Below are 18,908 nucleotides of genomic sequence, written 5' to 3'. Positions count from 1 at the left end.
ATTATTTAAAGACTTTTGATAAGTTACTTTTGTTCTGAAAATACACTTTTGCGGAGGCTTTGATTTAAAAAAAAAAAAAAAAAAAAGCAGTGAGAAGGGGAGGGAGGTGGGGGGTGTAAAGAAAGGCAGGCACAGCTTCGGCAAAAGAATAAACACAGGATGCTTTCATGATGGGACAATACATGCCCAGGAGAAAAAAAAGGAATAATAAAATACATCACTGGCCTTGATCAGAAGAAGCCCATTCAGGTTTACATGCAGTTGTTTACTTTGAAAACAAAACTGTGCACACTCTTTGCTTAACTTGGAAGCCCCAAAGGGACTGATGCATTGACAGTCTTCGGTGTGGCTTAACCCCAAGACTTATTTTCTGGCTTGGTTCTACCCACTGGGTTCAAAACAACACCACCAAAGAGGATAGTTTTGTTTATTCTCTTTAGTTTTACAATTAGAGTTTAAAAAACTAACCACAACTTTCAAATAAAAATTCCACTTCTCGTACTTGTTCAACAAGAAAAATTGATTGCTGGTGTTTGGCTTCCTTTCCCCTGTTTAATGGAACCATGCTTTAACCTGTCGTTACTATAGTGTGAATTGGACATATTAAAGCTAGTTACAGGGCACCATATCTAATACGCTTCTCTGATACATTTTGCGGCGAGTTCTGTAGCACATAGTATTCGTCAGATTCAGCTATTTTCCATTGCAAGTCTCCTAAATGTGGATTGCACAAAGCAGAAGATAGTAACCTACCTCTCACACTGAAATACACTTAAATTAAGAGGTTAGAGAAGATCTTATTCTATCTTCATGGAATTTTTGTAAGTGGTGTTTGGTATTAGAGCTTGATTATTCAAGATTTGAATGAAACCGCCAAAATATAAGCATAACTGTATTTTTAAGCAGCTGCTTATCCAGTGTGGGTAAAACATAATCATGAGTTAATTCCTGGTGTGGAACAAGGCACAATTACTTAGAGACTCGTCTGTGACATAGCTATTATGATTTACTATGCTTGCCTTTTCTTTACCATGCTTAACTACACTTTGCTATGCTTTATCATGGTGTAGGAAAATTGGACATAATTCCAGTCTCCTTTACTATATTAGTTAATTTCTGTCTCTTTCAATTGAAACACCATTGTGAGTTTTGGGCTAAAAATAATTATGTTGGAAATTTGAGATTATACAACATACAATAGAAACTAGTAGCTTCTACAACTTTTAATTAGAAAAGCAAATTGGAAAATATGAAATGGTCCATTAAAATACTATGTAAATTGGCTCATTAGCAGCAGTTTACAAGAAGCTTAACTGTAGAGCCACGCAGCAGTTACTCAGTTATTACAGTATAAGTATTCAGAAACTTATAACATTCAGTTCAAAGTCTTTTTTGCTTACATCATTACATCTAGTGCCTTTTAAATGAGAGGGTATAATTAACTGTGCAGGAGCACTTGCTGTAATGTTTGGTTAAAATAAAGAGGTTCTGCCTGAAGTTCTGTCAGGTGGTCCAGCCTGGGACTGAATATCTGATAATATTTGTGACCCTGGAGTGAATGTAATTGAAGTGAAAGCTTACTTTGTGAAATGTGTATTTGTGAATTAAGAATCAGTAGGAGAAAAAAAAAAAAATTCTGGAAACAAGACATATCTTATATATGTGTCTTACCATCTATATAATTTGTTTTAGGGCTATTCTATGTGTTGTTTTAAAGTGATGTCCTGTTTGCCCATACACCTTTTAGTCATTTTTAAATAAAATAACTTGACAGGGGTCTAATTTCTGCTAAAATTGTTGTTTCTTTAACACGCTTTCATGCCGGTGGTTTGCTTATGCGTAGTCATTGTGATCTCAAGAGCCTCCTGTCATGTTGTCTAGTCAAGTACTCACCACTTCTCTAAGAGTGAGTATTGACAGTCTCATGGTCACTCATTGGCAGTAATGTGCAGAGAGCCTTCCAGTTGGGATTCTTCATGGTAACTGAACATTTCATTTAAATGGTCTTTATCTCTCTGCCAGGTGATATTTGCCCTGAACCAGACACTGCTTCAGCAGGAGAGTTTGCGAGCTGGCAGCCTTCAGGTGCCATATACCGCAGATGACCTCATCAAGCACTACAACTGTGGAGACCTCAATTCCATCATATTCAGCCATGACTCGTCCCAAGTAAGAGCCTGCCTTGTTTTGCCATAGTTATGTTTTAAACTTGTATAACCACCATTCAAGTTTACAATGTAAAAGAAATACAGAAATACATTTTATCCAATCACAGTAAGAAAAAAGACACAGACAGCCATGAACAACAAATCTAGATACCCAGTTACAATTCCTGGTCCAGTCATTAAACACATAGCTGATCTGATTCTGTTTTTCCAGGTCCCCAACTTTAACAATGTCACTATGCCCCCCAGTGAGCAAAACACTGCCCAGGAGATTGATAGCTACTTCAGACAAGAGTTAATTTACAAACGCAATGAGAGGATGGGGAAGAGGGTAAAAACACTGCTTGAAGAACATCCAGACAAGAACTTCTTCTTTGCATTTGGAGCTGGTAAGACACCAAACAAATATATTGATATACAAGAATGAAAACAAAGCTGACATCTCTGTGCCTTCTGAGAGTAAAAAAAAAAAAAAAAACTTAAATCTTTCATCAAAATTGCTTATTTATTCAATTTTTTAGTAACTTGGAACATTATCTCTGCACTTACATTGGAGTCCGGGTTAATCAATTACTCTGGAAGCCCCAGGCTGCAGATGCAGCTTGATAAATACTGATCATCCATCCCTGAGAAAGAGTAATAAGGAATACAATAAAATGTAGCTAACACATCAAATGCTAAAGAAATGCATAGTCATTTTAGAAGACTCAATATAGTGGATTTTGCAAGTTTTCTTGAGATGAGCAAAACTTTCGAGAGTTTCCTTTCATGAGATAATGAGCTCAAAACTGTAATTTGGGTAAACTTTGAAACGTTTAAGCATGAAGCTGTGGGAATCTGAACAGACCTAAATGTGGTATTTTTATCTTAGCGATTCCATCACCTTTTTTTGTTGGATAATCAACTGTTTGTTTCAGCTGAAGCCTCTAGCGCTCTCAACAGCATGTAGACAAAGAGCCACTTTCCTCCCGTTTACAGCTGCTTAAAAAACATAGCTTGCAATATGGGATCTACTTCCCAGAGGTGTTAAAATCTAGTCCTTTAAGAGATTTCATCACTTTTCCAGTTAATGGCAGCTAAATCGCATGAACATTTTATCCGAAAAACAGTTCCTATCCAAAGGACTACAATCCTTGTGGACAGATGGTCTTTTTACCCAGGTTGCTTTAATTGCCAGGAAATAATTCAGGCATTTGAAAGGCATCAGCTAAAGACAGGTGGTCTTTATTGAGGTGGATCTTCATAAAGTTTATTAATACAGTCAGATCTTGTGGATCACCTTTCAGGTAGAGCGAAAGTCATGATTCAGGCCTCCCCTGTGTCTTTATCAATGCATCTGGGTGTACGTAGATTTGGACAATGCTTTGTGTAACTCCCTTTTAATGAAAACTATGATAAGATAAGCTTACTGTCAGCAAGAGCGTACATTTAATTATCTGTGGGTGGATAAGGTAAACTAAGAGAAGGTCTGTTTGGCTGTGTACTAATTAGAATTCTTCTGTGCTGTGAAGCTTATGTAGATTAGTGAAAAATGTTAAACTTAGTGGAAGACAATCACAGAAAAGAAGAATATAATTGTTCCAATCTGCTGGTTCTTTCCAATAATAAAGGAAAGGAAGTACCAGTCAAAACATACTGCAATATATATATATATATATATATATATATATATATATATATATATATATATATATATATATTACAGTTTTGCTATGGCTAGAATAAGGGAATTTCTTCAAGTATACTAGATTATTGACCCCTGGGAATACAGGGATCATTAATTATTACCCTAAGTTTGTTAACTGTTATCCAGGGCTGTCACAGAAAAAATGATAAAATACTTTGTTTAGGATTCAGATTCTCAGGTAGAAATCAAACAGCAAGCTGGCACCGAGTTTAAATGAGTCTGACAATGAGCCTGACAGTTAGGCAAAAGAGTGCCGATGGACTGAATTGCAAACAGGCCCTTAAGATTACAAGAAAAGAAAACAATGAAAATGTAATTGTAACCTGGTAGAGCAAGTTAGTTTAAAGAGCATACCAGCATGTGATTTTTTTTTTTTTTTATGCCTCCAGATAAACTGAAATTAAGAACTTTCAGTTACACAAGTCAGGGTTTACCAGAGTGATTCTGCTATGCAGTAAAAAAATAAAAAATAAATAAAACATTATGCAGTTTACAAACAATGAATGTTAAAATCTGAGGTAAAAAGAGACTAAATCAGGTAGAAAGAGTATCAGCTAATGCAGCTAATGCCTTCATCATCACCCTAAACCTTTGTCTACTTGACTATACAGCAGTTTAACAGTCTGTACTGTTGATTCATGCATTGTAAGTGGAAGATGCTTGTTAATGTGTGTGCTTCTAATATGCATGAGGATATAGCCTGTGTCAAATATTTGTAATATGTTTCCCAAGTTATTATTTCACTTATGATAAAGTGGCACAAACTTTTCGCTGGTGCAGAAGTTTAATAATTATGACACAAACAAACAGCTATTGGTCTCAAATTAAGTTGCAAACTTGTGAAACTTTACTTCATCCTCCAGCGCGTGCGCGCACACACACACACACACACACACACACTCTCTCTAATGTTCAGATGTTCTATTGCCTACATGATGTGAGCTGAGGTGCCACACATTGGGACAGATTTATAGTATGGTTAGCGGCACACTAGCATTAGGACATTGGACTAATTTACTATTATTAATGGATCTGAACCACTATACTAAGTGACTATAACAGGGTACACTAATGTCCCATAACTTCATCAAAAAAGTCACAGTCAACATTTGAAATAACCTGTTGAGGCTAAATCTGGATTAAACACAATCTTTGAACCTTTATTCTCCAGGTTAATTGCATTGTACAGCTATTAGTCAGAGGCTGGCAAGAAAATAGTAGTTTCTAGTCCGTTCAGACCATTGTGTACAGGTCTCATATTGCCCAAGTAGAAAGTATAACTCCTGTAAATGTCTGTCACCACTGTAGCCCCAGGTGCAATACAAGTGTTTTCCATCCATGCAAACATACTTTTTGAGGATTAACTGAAATGTAAGCTAGAGGTGTTAAAAAGATAGGCGTTGCAATGACAATCTTAAACCCAAGCAGGCATGGGTGTGCCTGACAGAGACAGCATGGAGCGAATTGGGCTTGCAAAGGGAGAGATAAGTACACATTGGAACGGCTTAAAGATGTCTTGGTTATCCATTACTCCGGCTGTCTCATGTCAAACCACTACTCTGTGTTATGGATACTGCAAGTGCTTCAGAAATTGTGAGCCATCGAGTGGATGGCTTGGTGGACTTTTTATTTATTAGGCTGGTAATTAGACCACAACAAAAAAGTCAAATAAATAAATAAGCCAGAAAAAGCCAGCTAGAAAAAGCCATGTAAACAACCCTCACTAAGATTGCTATGCATACACATGAAACCAATAAAAGCATGAAGTTTTGTATTGCTGAACTATTAAGAATCACCTCTTTTGCAGAATTTCATTGAACTATGCGCAAAGCTAAAGTAAGTTGTATTGTTGGCAGCTCCCATCAAGTAAGAGAAATATAATATTTGGCAATTAATTATTTTTATAGTAGGGTTTCTCCCAAGTCTTGACCAGCCAGGCAAACTATCTGCTCGAGAATTTTTAGATTTGTCCATATGGTTCCAAACTGGAGCCAAAACATGTGTTCTGTGATGTACCCTGCTTCTATTTTGAGCTACCTATTTTCATATTGTTTTTGACAGTGTGTCACTCCAAGGGTTGGATAGCATCAAATAAACTGTATTGGGCTGATTCATATTTAACCCATTTACTTTTTTGTAATCTCAGACCCTGAACTTAAATGACACACCTCCATTATTCTGGTTACTTGAAGTTGTACTGTACTATTAAATAGATAAAATTACATTACAATGAAAAATGGAAAAACTGAATGATTGTGCATGTATGATAAGTGTAAAAGACAGGGAGCCTGTAGCGGAAAATTATCTTTCTTGTTTTACAGATAACCACCCAAGTTACTTTACATTCTTATCAAGTCACCCTTAACTAGAAATTAATTAGATTCCCGAGATTAAGAATCTTCAGTCCGACAAATATTCCAGAAGCCAGATTCACTGTAAAGGACAAAAACAGGAAATCTCAACATATTGCTCACATTTCTTTGATGCTGGGAAGCTCTTAGGATGAGCAGTTTTATTTGCATAAGGCCTTGCTTAGTTTTTGTTTTACAGCCAGGCGAAAATCAAAAGAAAAGACTAGATCTGATCTAAAAGGCTTAAAAAGCAAGGTGTAGACTCTAAACTTCACAGTCAAGCGAGCGCTGCGATTACAGGAAGTCTAGAGTGAAAACAGAGACAGACTAATAGGTCTATTGAACCCCAGGCACTAGTAATCTAACTAGGAATACATTCCATTACACGTCCCTGTAGGGTTTTACAAGGGGCTGGGAGCAGCAAGGTGAGTGAAACCGATATCCCATTCACCCTTGAGTCCAGCCCCAAGATGCTAGTGAGGTTAGACAGTGCGGCAAGGCCTCTGCCCTTGCCATGGAAGTGAAATGTGTGTTAATTATTCCCAGAGGGGTGGGGGGTGAAGTAAGTGCAAATCTACAATGGACTCCTTTATGGCAGCAATGTTCCTGACTTTGTAACATCAGCAAAAGGACAGAGTTATCAGCCCATGTCTCCTATTCCTTTGTAGCTTCCTGGGATGAAATCAAGGTAAAGCACTCAAACTTAACCCCCCTTGAAAGATGCAGTATACTGTAAACTTACCTTGTATGCCAACCCCTTCCTTCAACTGCAAGTCAACTGGGACAGCTTTTGATTAGATGTGTGAAGATCACTGACCAGCCAAAAAACAAAGTGTAGCATTATTCAAATTTAACCAAGGTCGGCATCTAAGGAAACTTGTAAAGTAAAAGTGCTGAGGTTGAACTGATGTTGGAAATAGTTGAAAACTGCCCTTTCTTCCCTGCATAAATGTTTTACACAGTTTTTTGTTTCTGCATTTTGTCTGCACATTTTTGTTCTGTAAACTAAAATCTTATCCTAATACTAAAATCTTACACTAAACTCTTTTCCTAGCCACCAGTTAACATTTTAAATCATCCCAGATTTGACTTCTGGGCACTCAACAGTTTGTCTAATTGTGAAAAAGATGTGCGTAAGCAAAACCATTGAGTTTACAAACAGGAATGCCCCTGTTGATGAGATGCACATACACTGGTGGTGGGTGTCCCTGCAAAAGTATTAACTGGAAGTTTTCTTGTATTTGCCTCGGTCTCTCTCTTGAGACAGCACAACAATGAACAGCACAACAGTGACATTCATTTTTCTGAGACAGGCCAGTAGCAAGAAGCAAATGAAGCATAGAAAGTTTGACTTATGTTATATTGATTTTGGTTTTATGGAATTTAGGAATGGCCAACCACAATGTGTTGTATGCTTACAAATCCTATCTAACGAAGCAATGAAACCTGCAAAGCTGAAGTGAAACGTCACAAGACACCCCAAGTATAACGATAAATCCAGAGACTACATTCAACAGAAAACTCACATGACAAACATAACGTTGATTCTGGAAATGGCTCTGAAAGCATCTTTCGTAAGCTCTTCGGATTGCAAAAAGTTAAAAATCCCATATTATTGGAGAAGAACTGATTCTTCCAGCTGCTGTAGAAATGTGTGAAGTGATGATAAGCTAAGATGCAGCGAAGAAACTGATGGCCATACCACTTTCTAACAACACAGTTAGTAGGAGAATTGAAGAGCTTTCAAATGATATAAAATGCCAGCAAACTGAAAGGCTACATATATGTGAGCAGTTTTCAATTCATCTTGATGAGACAACTGATGTGGGTAATGCAGCGCAATTATTTAGTATATGTTCTTATGTTTGACTGAGGGAAATTTTGGAAGATTTTCTATTTTGTCAGGAATTACTAGAACTGACAACTGGTGAGGAAATCATCAAATTATGAGATGATTTCATGAAAGTTGAATCGCTGAATTGGGAGAAGTGTGTTGCTGTTTGCACAGATGGTGCTGCCACTATGACAGGCAATAGGAGTGGTGCTGTAGCAAGAATAGGAGCCATAAACCCACAGGTAATCATAACGCACTGTATGTTGCATTGCCAGGCCCTTGCATCAAAGAGAATGGAACCCAAATTACATGCTGTACTAAATGCAACTGTGACAGTTGTGAATTTTGTTAAGTCCAGACCGTTGAATTAACACCTGTTTGCAAAGCTGTGTTCAAAAATGGGTGCAGAACATGACCAATGATTGTTTCATATGGAAGTGCGTTGGTTATCTCGCGGCAGAGTCTTGGAAAGAGTTTTTGAGCTTCACAAAGATCTGCTGGGTTTTCTTTCTGTGCACAATCCCATTCTTGCTGCAAACTTTTCTGACACGATATGGATCACAAAGCTTGGATACCTCTGTAGTGAATTAGGTATACAATTTATTTAAATATAAATTAGATATGCCATAGTTAAGTTCAGGATCATATAGAGCTCGGACTGTCTTGACAATAATTGACATTCACACAAAGTGTCAGAAATATAAAATAATATTTTATTTAAGAATAAAAAGGGTGCACAACTAACCTAATATTACAGAAAGGAAAGTCGATTGGTTAGAGATATGTGTGAATAATAATAATAATAATAATAATAATTAATTAATTGTTCATTGATTTCATAGTCAAATGATTACAACTACCACAACATTATTAGCATACCTGGTTAATATACTAATATTAAATATGGCTGATCACACAAAGTGTCTACTTTGCATTAGTATTTTCAATACCCATTTCTCACTGTAATGCATATCAATACTCAAGAGAATTCTTCCCATTCAGAACGGAATCCAACATTCCAGTAACTAATTTAGCAAATTAGTATTACTGTGTTAATTTAGTTTAGACGCGGTGTAACTAATAACAAACTAATAATATGTTATCAACCTCAATTGATTATATATTAACTCAGAAATGGGCCAATGATCAAATTCTCTGCATTTGAGGCAACTCCTTTGAGTTGCACATTTTCAAAATACAACATATATTTCTTACATTCTCTAAAACAGGAAGTTAAATTCTATTCCTAGAACAGTTTATCCACTAACTTTATAGCATTAGCTACAGTTCATTTTTCGAATCACAACATATTTAATATTCTATATGTTGAATTCTTATTGATTTTCAACAAAGAAGTCAATCTTCAGCTTCTCTCTGGATCTGAAGTTGCAATGAAAAAGACGGTACTTTGTTTGAAGTATGCATTGTATTGCGTCGGCACCCAATAAACAAACAGTTTCAAATGGAGATCAGCTTGTTGAGAGTAGCGTTGATCAAATGTAACTCAGTTCAGAGAGTGAGTTGCAATTGAAAAGTTATGTAGTTCGTAGAGGTGTTCTCATTCCAGTTCTTCTGTATGGCTAGTACATGACCTTATGCCCAGCTGCTGGTTATGCTTCAGTTCATTTTCACAGAAACCAAGACCAGTTTTCAGATCAAGGCACTGGTTCAGTCTCTCGTAGGGCAAATCTAATTTCAGCCTTCTGAGAAAATGATTTTAGCCAGTCTTCAAACCATATATTCTCCCATTAATTTTCTTCAGAGCAGTTCAGCTTCCATTTTGTTTCTCCGAGCTACTTCCTCTCAGCACTCCTTTCTTTCCTCTTGCCTCAGGAGCACTGTTTGTCCTGTGGGAAGCTCTGTTTCTAGTGTGGGGAGCACTGTTTGAATTCGTGCTGGTTCTTTTTGTTATCCTCTCTTCACCCATGTGATTGGATAGTTTGCTTGTTTTGGGCCATGCCCGAGTCCATGTGGAGTGTTCCCCATTGGTTGTTCTCGTTCCGAGACGGCCCACTGTTCTCAATTGGTCCACGGTTTCTCCTCGTCAGCTGGATTTATGAGATATATATTTTAGAAGATGTCTGATTTTTATTTGACTTGAGTTGATTTTATTAACACATATATTTGCCCTGTCCTGCTTGGTTTGTGCTCTTGTGTCCTGCCACCTTTCCGCTGCGGGCTAAAGTTGCTGGGGAGAGTACATTGCCGCCTTCCTGTTCCCCACTGGTTGCCTGCTCTTTCCCCGGCACTTATTGTAAAAAAAATTACTGTTTTACTGTTAGCCTTATCATTGAAAATGTGGGAGTTTTGTTCGATTCTGAATTACGCTTTGATGCACATATCAATTTTATCTGTAATTCTTATTTTTTCCATCTTAGAAGTATTGCACACACCCTCTCTTAATGGAATGGTCTGCAGCAGAGCCTTTGATCCTTCATTACTTCTAGGATTGATTATTGCAACGCCCTTCTGGCTGGACTTCCACAATGTGCTATTTCCAGGCTTCAACTAGTCCAAAACTCGTCAGCTAGAGTGTTGACTCGTGTAAAGTCCTGTCTTCATTGGTTACCAGTCACTCAGAGAATAAATTACAAAATGTTATTACTTACATTTAAAGCATTACATGACCTGGCACCCTCCTGTCTTTCTGATTTCACACTCCTTTATGTTCCTAGGCGGGTGCTGTGGTCTGCGGAGGCTGATCTACTTAATGTACTGTCTGTTCCAACTGCCACGTATGGATCACGTTCTTTTAGCCATCTAGCACCCACACTATGGAACTCCCTACCTAGGGACATTAGGAGCACCCACTCTCTTCACATTTTTGTTTGATCAGGTTTTTAGTTAAAATTCTTATTGTAGTATATTGTTTTTTCTTTGTTTTTGTTATTTTTTTTTTTTTTTTTTTTTTTGCAGATTTTGTAAAGTGTTTGTTTTTTGCTTTTTCCTTTGCTGACTGTTTGAAATGCCCTGAGATACTCTCCGTGTATATGGGGCACTACATTAAATGTAAATTTGATTGATTAAAGGATTCATTCAGCGATGGTGAAGATAAACCACTTGTCCAGTATTTAGTTAGACTGTAAAAGCATTATTTGTCAATGGGGGAGTTTATGAAAAGAAATCAAGTGGACACAGAGAATGGCTTAGGACCCCATTCTTTATATTCCATTTCTGTTAATTTCATACACAGAATGATATTATGACCCAATCTGACGCTACGCCTCGCAGAAGTTTTTTACTTGTTGAATGTGCTGAATCTGTCCACACAAGGGGGTAATACAGCCACACTTGAGGTGAGTGACGACATTGCAGCATTTCGGAAGAAAGTAGAGGTTTGGAAAACTAGGCTGAGCAGTGGAATCTCAGCTATGTTTCCGCTCCTGACAGATTTTCTGGATACTAACAGCATGACAATTGACTGTGTGAGAGACACTATTGTTGCTCACCTTTCAACTTTGGCAGAGTACTTCTGCGTTTACATTAAAAATATAAACATGGAGGAATATGACTGGGTTCGGTATCCGTTCTCATGTTTTGCTGCGTCATTGTGTCGCTTGAGTGGAAAAGCAGAACAGGAGCTGCTCGAACTGTCCTGTGACTGCATGCTGAAAATTAAGTTTCAGGAACAGGCACCTTATCAGTTTTGGCCAAATGTTGCTCCGGAGTGCCCAGTCTTAGTAACAGAATCCATGAAAGTGTTGCTACCTTTCCCAACAACATATATATGTGAGGTATCAGACTCTGCTATGGCTTCTATGAAGACAGAGCAGATTTACGAATTTGCTGTCAACCAAGGGTAGACAGACTGAGTAATAAACAGGCACACCCATCTGACTGACTGTAAGTACTGTATAATCTTTTTCTTAAAGCATCACTAACAGTATGTGTTTATATAACGTAGATTTATATGCTTCTGTCAATCAGTTTCTCAGTTGGGGGTCTGTGATTAATGTTGCATTTGAAAAAGGGTCTGTCAACAAAGCAAGTTTGAGAACCCCTGTTGTAGTACTTGAGTTTAGGACCATTGTCTGCAGCCAGAAAATCAAGTCCTGTTTTCTACACACACAGGCTTCAGAGGGAGCCAAAACCAATCATATAATTCCTTTATAAAATCTACAATTTGAAAAGATGTATTTCCATTCTGGAGGTAGTGTGGAGTAGTGGTTACAGATGAGGAATAGGAGCCAGGAAAGCATGGTTTTGAATCCCAGCTTAGGCACTGGCATATTGTATGACCTAGGGCCAAGTAATTTCATTTGCACATGTCTCCGTCATAGCCTGCTGTATACGAGACTGCTACATTCGACAGCTCAACCGGACAGATTTTAAAAAAATCCATGCAGGTTTTAAAAGCAACTGGGGGGGGGGGGGGGGGGGTGATTCGTCAACTGGAACTATTATTTAATGTTATAATGGTACTAATTTAATGTAAATTACACCATGTAACATTGTAACAAATTTTTTTTTTTTTTTTTGTTCCTGGGTAGTAAGTGTTATTTCCTAATTGCTTATGCCTCAAAAGTATAGAAAATGGCTATTATTCCCCACAAACTTGCTTTTGTGACCAGGACAGTGATATTTTGAAATTTACTAGTTTCCAGTGAGAAAACGAGCGAATTTGTGTCTTTTCATTCACATAAAGTAAAAAAACAAAACGTATGAATCCAAATTAACATCTATTTACACTAAAGTAATACAAAAATGACCACAAAAGATTTAGAAGTGAGTAGTTTTTCGAGATTTACGATTATACTGTAAGTTTACAGTATAATCGTAAATCTCGAAAAGTATAATCGTAAATCTCGAAAATCTTGTAAATTGTAAATCTCTAATTAAAATTACCATCTTAATAACTTCTATCCCCCATTTTGATTTTTGCAAAAATGGGCTGCAAATCTAAAGAAACCATTTTCTTAAAGTAATTTTTTATAGTGATACTCAGATATGTAATAACACCCTTAGGCAAAATACAACTATATTTACTATACACTGAAGCATTCACTGAAAATGCTTCTGCTTTAACCCAGTTGACGTAACCAGTTAACCCAAGAATTTATTATAACTGTCAATTTTTTCCATAACAAGTGGAAGGGATATTGAAGGGGTTTTAAGTGTGAGCATCATGTCATCTGCACAGAGTAGGACTATGAGATGTTGCTCCCTGACCAATTCCTTGGACATTTTCAGATTATCTCATTTTGTAGCCAGAAATTCCAGAGCTAATATGAACATAATAGTATAATATTAATAGTAATAAATATATGAACAGAATAGCCAATAGGAAAATAATCTATCTGTACAAACATAAATCATGAAACCTTAAATTAATAACAAATATTAGTATTCTAATAAATCAAGGAGTGTAGTATATTAAGTATTTAGATTCATTTTAGGAATTAATTGCAAAATATTAACAAAACCTGAATATATACACATCAAGTTAGCACTCTAAAAACAAACTAACTATACTATTGATAATTAGATTGCATAACCTATGCTAAATCATGTTCGTTAGAGTGCTAAACTCTTCTGTCAGTCAATATTTTAACCTATGCTCCACACTCTCTGATGAAAATGTGTCCCGAATAAACTTTTCAGCCTCCAGAACCGTTTTGAATCGTTAACCCTTGCTCAGGTAGGTTGTCCTTGTATCAAAATAATTTTGCAATTATTGTTCTTGGGGACTTGAAGCTTTGCAGTTTGCCAGTTTCAATTCTGTGCACTCGTTCCACTTCGAATGAAAAAATGTCTGTCAGAAGTCATTGAATAAATTCTGTACAATTAGTACCATCGCTTCCCTCAGCAAGACCAACAATTTGTATATTTTTCCATCAAACTCTATTCTCAAATTCTTCAAGTTTCTCTTTTAATTGCCCTACCTGTTGGGTTAGGTTTACGGTCCAGTTTCCTTATTGAGTCTTCTGCAGATGATATTCAATATTCAGCTTCTCCCATTAGTGTAGTCATATTCTGGAGAGTGTTTTTAATTTCTGTATTATTAATTAAGTTCTCCAACACCATTCGACAAAAATTGCTTTGTTGCTAATTTTTTTCTGTCCCGGTTATTAATGTCCTCGTTTTACTTTGATGGTGAGGTATGTGGTGATGAGTGAAGTTTGTCGCTTTTTGCCAACACTTGTTTTTTTTTTGTTTTGATATTGTGACATGTTATTCTTTCCACTCTTATCCATAGATAAGTACTGTTTTCTGACAGCATTTTCTAAAATGTCCCACTACGAAGAGCTCCCTGTCCTTGCTTCTGTCCTCCTCATAGCATCACATGTGCCTCTGGGTATACATTATTATTATTATTATTATTATTATTATTATTATTATTATTATTATTATTATTGTAGGTAGGGACCAGAATGAGAGCTGTATTAAATCAGGTCAAAGACCTCACTGCTTATTCAGTTCTAGCTTCCCTCAAAATCCTATTTTATATTTATCCAAACACCCTCTAATTGCATTGTACAAAATTGCTACAATGTCAATTGAGAAACCGATAAAAATAATTAAATGGCCCTGAACCTTGTAAAAAAAAGAAAGAATATTTTATGACTTATTTGCAGTGGTTTCTCATACACAGCTTAAACAGCATACAGATGGGAAAAGCAAAAGTTTTGGTCTTTACTGATATCTACATGCATATGACTTGTTTTGGCCAGGAGTTGAGAAGTATGACCAGATCCACTTTGTAACTCCTTTTTGTGCACAACAGCTTTCATTTAATGAAGGGAATAGTGGTATGTGTTGTGGATTTATTACCATGTGCTTGGTGGTTAGGATGTTTATTAGCTGGACTTCAGATAGGATTACTTAGTAATTGTCAGACAGATGCAGTTTGTGAAGCTAGGGGATCAGTTTCCTGTTATTTTACCCAATGTACTACTAGGAGTGTAGTACTAATGTACTCAAATTTGAAATTGTTATGTGTTAATCTGATAGTGTTCTTTAATATAGAACCTGTTGTGATCAAACTAACTAAAACTTATTTAGATTTTATAAGAGATTATTTGTCTTACCTTTTCTTTATCCTATTAATATGAAAACATTTTTTTCACTTTCCTTAGAAATGTGTCACCTCTGCAGTGAACTGTGGGGATTGTAGTCCTGGGAAAGGTATTATCTTTGATTATACCCATTGGTAGCATTTGTTAGGGTGTTTTTTTTTTTTTTTAATAAATTTAGTTGTTGACAATTTTTGACCCCTATTTTCTTCCCAATTTAGTATGCCCAATTATTATCTGTATCCTTGGCTTACCACTTGCAACCCCACCACTGACCTAAGCCCTCCCTATCCGGGCAGTGCACGACCAATTGTGCTCTGCCCCTTAGGAACTCCTGGTCACGGCTGGTTGTGACATAGTCTGGGTTTGAACTTGTGATCTCCAGGCTATAGGGCACATCCTGCACTCCATGGGGAGTGCCTTTACTGGATGCTCCACTCAGGTTTAAGGAAAGGTCATGTTTAAAGGAGAGGGAAGTCAACACATTAATAGATACAATGCTACCCCGTTATAATGCAGTTGTTGGTTCCATAATTAGGAGACCGCGCTATTTGTGTTTCACCTTGTAACAAATATTGGCATTTTTGTTCCCAAAATGATTTACAATGCCCACAAGCCAAGTTAATATTGTAGCATACGATGGAAAATGAAGGAAGGAGACACAGACAATTTGCAGCTACTCGAATCCATGGTTTATTGGGACGATTATTCCCTGGGCCACAACAAAAACAACAGTCTTGTTTCAATTGGCTCTGCCCACGCTGATGTGGGCACCCCACCTATATGCTTTCATGGCACCCACCAATCCCAGCTGAGGCAAGCTTACAGCTTCCCTGTTAACACACACACACACACACACACACACAAACAACAGGGTCTGTAGATCAGTCCTGCGCGGTATAAATCTCAGGTTGTTACAATATATATACAGTATAATAGAAACTGCTATTCCACCAGTTTAAAGTTTACACCAGTCTTATTTAAACTGTATATTTTTTTTATAATCCATTTTATAAAATGTAAATAAATTACACAGAATCCAAGGACGTTTGTACACACTTTTATTGTTTTGTGCTTGTTTTGTAACATTAACAGACAGTTTGTTTTTACTTTAAAAAAATAAAAATAAAAAATACAGTGCAAGCACGAGAGTTTTATAAGTACTAATGTCCCAGTTTCAACTTAAATAAGTTTAAATACGGTTATGTAAAACAACAGTAAAACAAAATTCCAGTGTTGTAGGTTTTCTTTTCTTTTCTTTTCTTTTTTTTTTGTCTCTATTCCAATTTATCCTAGCATAATTCACGACAACATCACCAGGATCACTTAAAGTATCTGAAATGTTCACCCAAAGTTTTTAAAGGAAATATGAGTTTCAGCAACTGGTTAAAGACAGACGCATTTTCATTATGATATTATATTTAAATTAATGGAGATGAATTAAATAAGATAACACAAAAGACAAGTTATTCACTTGAACACAGGTTATACAAAATAAGTAAAGAGCTAGTGAGTAGTAATAAAATAATACTGTCAATAAAAAGGTTAGTAAAAGTGTATGGTGAACAAAAAACTTTTGAACAACATTCTAGCCAATATGTTAATTTGCAGGGGTATGCAATTACATTCTCCGGGCCAGATTAGACAATGTCCAAACCTTGGGGGGCCACAGGGAGCTCAAGATGTGAGTGCTGGTGGGTGGTTGTTTAAATGGTCATGAAAAGCTGACTATCGAATCATACTTTACATACAGTTACAGAACTTTGAAATACTACACTTGCACCAATCAACAAATACATGGCAGAAATAACTACTTACAATGATCGTCATTTAATAATAAAAATAGAAAGCAAATATATTTTTTCTATTATTTTTCTGACAATATTCAAACGACGTCTTGCAAACAAATCCCACTGTAATGCTATTAAAACAGCATGTTATTCATTTTAATGTGATTAAAACTAGAAAATGTTCTGATAATGACTGTGCAGCCAGCATTCAAGGTAACGAATGCAAGCACATTAATTAGTGATCGCTTTATTTATGTTGTATAAGCATCTTCTTAAGCGCCTGATTAAAAGTGTGTTTAAATGTAAATTAAGTATTTCTAAGTTAAATACATAGCATCACAGTAAACAGAGGGAAAATAAACTTAAGTGCATATCCAATGTGCCATCTTTGAGAGGTGTGCCGTAGGTACATTTCTTACTGTTGCCAAACAGATTTTTTAAAGCCCAACTAAAAGATCTTTGACAGGCTTGGTTTCTTCTGCCAATTTCCTGTGCCTGAACACTTACTGGTGGCCACATTGCTATGTTTTCTTAAAAATAGCATAATGAAAAATAAAGAATATATAGACATATGCACTTAAGTTTGTCATGTATTTCTATAATAAAGCCAAACTGTTTCTCATTTTAAAACATACAGCAGCCCCTCTCAACTTCCCAAGCCTTTCTGTAATAAACTGGACACAAAAATCTGGTGTTTTACAAGATTAAAAAAATACACTCTGACACCAGGTCAAAACGTGATAGGTTAGTCAATCATATAATATAATGTAATACAATACCTAAGCTAAAGTACATTGCTAGTGTATTTAAATTTAAATGAATACAAAAACTACTTTCACTTTCATGTTCCAATCACATGCTGCACAATTCCCAGCTAAATCTAGTGAAATTAAAGCGATTTCCAATACTATTTGTCCTAAAACTGTATGTAAAACTGTTATATCCCAGAATAGGTTGTGAAGGTGTTATTTTGTTCCACTGAATTAACTATAAAGCAGAGGATGTTAAATCTTAAATTGATACGCTTTTCATGTGTATATTTCAGGCAGAAACAGTACAAAAGTAGACCACGCTTGTTTTCTTTTTTTTTTAATCCCTGCAATTATTTCTTCTCAATAAACAAAGTGGCAAATGACACATTTTCCTTTTTTTAAGCTGTGCACACAAGTGAAAACTGTCACATTTAACTTCAAGAAATAAATGTGGAAAAGGAGGTGTTGCACAAAGAAAAAAAAAACACCATTTTGTTTTTCGTTTCTTACTCTCCTCATAACAGAAAATAGGATCAGAACAAAGCAAAACGTTGATCACTGTACATAACATTTCCCTTGCTAGTTTGGCCAGTGTCTGGAAAGTGTGCAGCATTTTTGAGTGATGTGCATTACCTGCACCTGTATACCCCGATTCAGACTCACTCGCCAAATCTGAAGCATCAGTTTGTTGATGTTCATTCACTTGCCGTTTTAGACACAGATGTGGATTTTTGTCTTCGAGTTAATGTGCAGAAATGTTTGTAAGAATATTCAGGTAGTTTCTCCGCACTAAAGAAAATAATATTACTCCACACTACTGTTTTTATATTGCACTAACAATTAGCTAAATGGGCAGGGATTTGTGACGCGTGCCAAAATGAAATCTCATCAGAATGAAAGCTGGCCAACCAGCTGATTTGTTCCTGATTATCTTGCCAAAAAATAAATAAACGCTTGTTAGGAGACACAAATACCCTGTAGATAGCAACAACATTACAAGCTTGCATATCAGCAGTTTCAGCTTTTATAATGAAGGACAGCTGACGCTCGATGGGCCAAAAGAAAGGGACGCCAGTTGAGGAACCCTGCACTATGCCTATCCCGGGGCATATTTGTGAAGCAAGAACCAAGGAATATTTATTTTTAAATACATTTTCTCTCATCAAGTCAATTGCAGTGGAGCAATTCCAGTTATTCAAAAGCATGACATCATTAACCAATGATTTTTTGTTAGAAAAAATCTGTAAGTTAAACTGTAATGTTAGTAATGCAATATAGAGTTTGTCAGAAGTGGGATTTGTCATCAGTTGTTTTTT

General features: G+C 36.4%; 1 protein-coding gene across 1 annotated transcript in view; it reads left to right on the top strand.

The window, feature by feature from the left end:
- Nucleotides 1–18,908, top strand: part of LOC121303635 (metalloprotease TIKI1-like) — a 70,211-nt gene that overhangs the window by 26,170 nt on the left and 25,133 nt on the right. Inside the window, exons 3-4 of the mRNA XM_041234441.1 lie at nt 2,023–2,169; nt 2,380–2,554. Coding sequence (XP_041090375.1) covers nt 2,023–2,169; nt 2,380–2,554 — 322 coding nt within the window. The remainder of the gene's footprint in view (nt 1–2,022; nt 2,170–2,379; nt 2,555–18,908) is intronic.

This window comes from Polyodon spathula, chromosome 2 (genome assembly GCF_017654505.1).
Source record: "Polyodon spathula isolate WHYD16114869_AA chromosome 2, ASM1765450v1, whole genome shotgun sequence".
In the NCBI taxonomy this organism is placed as follows: Eukaryota; Metazoa; Chordata; class Actinopteri; order Acipenseriformes; family Polyodontidae; genus Polyodon; species Polyodon spathula.
Note: the sequence above shows the minus strand (reverse complement) of the source record. Positions and strands in the feature narration are given on the sequence as shown.